Raw genomic sequence first — 3995 nt, forward strand, 5'->3', positions numbered from 1 at the left:
CAATAATGAATATTGAAAATCAGGAAATATTCTGTAATATTGGTACACTACAGTGTTTTCTTTTAGATGTGACGTAGTTCATTGGCACAAAATAATGTGAAATAAAAGCTTGCTTGGATATAAAAGCAGGAGCTGTATTTAGTTGACCCTGGTGTCACCTCTCATGCTTTCATTCACAGAAGTGCCACCAACAGAGTCGACTGAATTCCCAGGAATTTGCCCTGATGACCCAGAAGCAATGAGATTCTCAAGGGAGCGTTCAAGATGGCTGTCATTTAGGAGTTATTGTTACCTGTTTATGGTAGAAAGGGCCACCTGGCCAGATGCATCAGCAAACTGTATAAGACATGGTGAGGATCTGCAAATGATCTCATAAATTCTCAGTCACTCAATTGTGTTTAGATTTAACTAACAGCCTGCTATTTCTCTGTTTGTTTGTTTGTGTGTGAAGGTGGAAATCTTGCTAGCATTGAAGATCCTGCAGAGCAAACATTCATCACAACCAATCTACAACTATTTAGAGATATTCAAAGTGCTTTCTGGGTCGGCCTTTATAAAACTCACAGAGGTACTGTCGCATTTTCTGCTCTTTCATGAAAAAAAAATAAAATACAGATAAACTGCAGTAACATAAATGAGGAGAACAAACTTTGTTGAACAGAACCTCTGAAACAGTTAAATATAGTTTAATTATCGTTTTACTGCTGAACAGAGAACTGAAACAGACTACACTTGGCAAACAACAAATGGAAAAAAATATAGCTGCACTGTGAGGAATGAACACCTTGCTCGACAGGTTTTAGTTTACTGTAACTGGCTGTTATTGTCTGATTTCACCAACACGGCTTTCTATCCATCCATTATCTATACACCGCTTTATCCTCACGAGGGTCGCGGGGAGCTGGAGTCTATCCCAGCTGACTCAGGGTGAAGGCAGGGGACACCCTGGACAGGTCACCAGTCTATCACAGGGCTACACTTAGAGACAGACAACCAAGCACACTCACATTCACACCTACGGACAATTTAGAATCACCAATTAACCTCAACATGTTTTTGGACTGTGTGGGAGGAAGCCAGAGAACCTGGAAAGAACCCACGCTGCACGGGAAGAACATGCAAACTCCACGCAGAAAGATTCCGGTGCCCCCACCGGGACGGAACCGGCAACCTTCTTGCTGCGAGACAACAGTGCTACCAACTGCTCCACCTTGCACAACACGGCTTTAATCAGCCTTTTTTTTTCTCCAGCTGCAGCACACAGCTGGAAAACATAGCGGAACATTAAGTAGTTACAGAATAATGTATTTCCCTCAGTTTGGTTAAGAGTTGCATTCAGCAGAGATACATCTACAAATACTAATGTTGCTCAGTGTGTGATGTTCAGTTACTATTTGCTAACACATTGTAAGTGGCTTTCCATTATCACTTACTACTGGTGCATGCCGTTGCCAGGCTTGTCTCACTCAGCAAGTTGATAATTGTTTGTTTGGTACAAAAAAGAAAGTGTGGAGAAATTGAAAAAATTTTTCTCTTATTTGTTCCAAGGCATGTGGAAGTGGTTGGATAAAACAGCCATGGACTACAATAACTGGAGGGATGAGGACAGTAACTCTGGAACCTATGGACAAGTTCGAATTTTAGATGGGGATTGGTCACCAAACAGGGGGTCACAACGCTGTGGATATATTTGTAAAACACCCAAAAGTAAGAGAAGAAGCATGAATTAACTGAAATTTTATAAGAACTGCAAAGTGTAACACAGACATTGCTGAAACTCACGAATGAATCGAAAATACATTAGTAAATGGATTGGGAGATATTTAGTGTAAAGTGACACTGTGATGACGCAGAAATAGAAAGTCCTTTCAAAAAATAATTTCATGTTGTTGTTTTTTTTCTCTCTCTGTCTAGTATTAAAGAAAACAATACCAACAACTGGTAAGTTACATCCCTTCATCATTTTCACATTTGGCTACTAAGCATAATTCAGGTCTTGACACTCTTCATCTGTGTTAAATCTATACAGCAAGTCCTCCACAGCCTGCGTCTAAAAGCCACAGCCACGTCGTTTTGGAAGTCTTGCTGGGCATTACTCTGGTTGCCATAGGAATAGTCGTCGTCTTCTTTCTCCTCAAGAAGTATGGCGTCCGTCTGTCTCTCCCTGAGAAGTTAACAACCTTTGACAACCCTCTGTTCTTCAGCAACGACCAGTCCCAGGCTAGTGCGGTGGACACCAATCAACTGGTAGCAAACGCAGAGGAGTAGAAGTCTGGGCCTGTTGAAAGTGTTTCCTGAGAACACCAGCAGAATTTAATGAGGTTGCTTCGAAGTGAGAGAATTTTCAGTCCAGCTGGCAATAAGTGTGTCAATGAAATATTTAAGCTGTAGGAAGTCTTATTTGACATGCAAATGGCTTTTAATTTGCCTATTTTTGAACAACTAAGGATTTACAGAATGACTGAATGTACAAGTAATCATTTTAATCCATAGCTTATTACTGTCTTGCCTATAGGTCAGTGCTGTGAAATGTTGTATTTGCTACATATTGCTTTTTTTGTGTAAAAATGAGTTCAGTTTTAAAAATGAAAAGTTGTGAAGTGTAACTTTAAACAAGACAACCAATGTAACATAACGCTGAGTATTCACTAACCTTGCCTAGCATGGCATTTTACTTACTTGTGTGTGTGTACAGTCCACCATTTCTCTGACAAAAAATCTGTTTATTGTTCACTACATTTATCTGCTGATTGTGAATGCTGTCTAATTGTAATGATTTTTACAGGAAAAGTTAACATTAAACATGAATTAACCTGTTGAACTTGTGATACACTTTGTAAGAGAAAGCTATGTTTAGAGAGAAGCAAAGAAATAATACCTAATCACAGGGACATGTAAATCTATCCCGAAAGGTTTTACACGATACATTATATGTACATTTCAAGTCCAGGCATTCAACTGGATAACTTAATAGTAAAAAAATCTTCAGATAATATGAGTTTGTCTTTGGACAATCCAATATCCATCCTCTTTTTAGTTCCAAATTGAAAACAGATGTATCTTTAGCCTGCAAACCATCTGCTTGCTGCATTCACCTGCTAGACTGATTACTTGATAGGGCTACAATTTACAATTTATTCTGTGAAAAGACAAACCTCAAAACAGCTTTCACCAACTCTGGACAATTGTTGTGACTGACGAGTTGCTGAAATTAAGTCTAAAAAATATGACACTTATAGTTCCAGTCAAAAGTTTGAACACACTTTCTCATTCAATGGTTTTTATTTATTTTAATATTTTCTACATCTTAATACTGAAGACATCAAAACTATGAAAGAACTCATACAGATTTATGTAGTGAAAAAAAAGTGTTAAACAAACCAGAATATAATTTAGATCTTAGATTCTTCAAAGTAGCCTCCTTTGACTTTGATGGCAGCTTTGAACACTCTTGGTGTTCTCTCAGTCAGCTTCATGAACTCGTCTCCTGGATGGTTTTCCAACAACAGTCTTAAGGACTTCCCAGAGGGGCTGAGCATTTGTTGGCTGCTTTTCCATCACTCTGTGGTCCAACTCATCCCAAACCATCTTAATTGGGTTTAGGTCGGGTGATTGTGGAGGCCAGGTCGTCTGATGCAGCACTCCAAATGATAGTCCAAGTAAGCGCCAACCAGATGGGAAGGCATGGTGCTGCAGAGTGCTGTGGTATCCATGCTGGTTAAGTGTGCCTTAAATTTAGAATAAATCACCAACAGTGTCACCAGCAAAACATCCACACACCATCACATCTCTTCCTCCATGCTTTACAGTGGGAACCACACATGCAGAAACCATCCACTCACCTTCTCTGTGTCTCACAAAGACACACCAGTTGGAACCACAAATCTCAAATGAACTTATCCTCTGCAGTAATTCTTGGTCTTCCTTTCCTGGGGTGCTACTCATGAGAGCCAGTTTCGTCATAGCATGTGATGGTTTTCGCGACTGCACTTGAG

General features: G+C 39.6%; 1 protein-coding gene across 2 annotated transcripts in view; it reads left to right on the forward strand.

Moving 5' to 3' along the window:
• Nucleotides 1-2821, forward strand: part of LOC103360856 (macrophage mannose receptor 1-like) — a 19227-nt gene extending 16406 nt beyond the window's left edge. For both annotated transcript variants that reach the window (XM_008286766.1, XM_008286767.1), the window contains exons 28-32: nucleotides 180-350; nucleotides 452-568; nucleotides 1549-1707; nucleotides 1915-1941; nucleotides 2030-2821. In XM_008286766.1, coding sequence (XP_008284988.1) covers nucleotides 180-350; nucleotides 452-568; nucleotides 1549-1707; nucleotides 1915-1941; nucleotides 2030-2268 — 713 coding nt within the window. In that variant the 3' untranslated portion in view covers nucleotides 2269-2821. The remainder of the gene's footprint in view (nucleotides 1-179; nucleotides 351-451; nucleotides 569-1548; nucleotides 1708-1914; nucleotides 1942-2029) is intronic.
• The last annotated feature ends 1174 nt before the right edge of the window (nucleotides 2822-3995 follow it).

This window comes from Stegastes partitus, unplaced genomic scaffold (assembly GCF_000690725.1).
Source record: "Stegastes partitus isolate 25-593 unplaced genomic scaffold, Stegastes_partitus-1.0.2 Scaffold468, whole genome shotgun sequence".
Taxonomy (NCBI): domain Eukaryota; kingdom Metazoa; phylum Chordata; class Actinopteri; family Pomacentridae; genus Stegastes; species Stegastes partitus.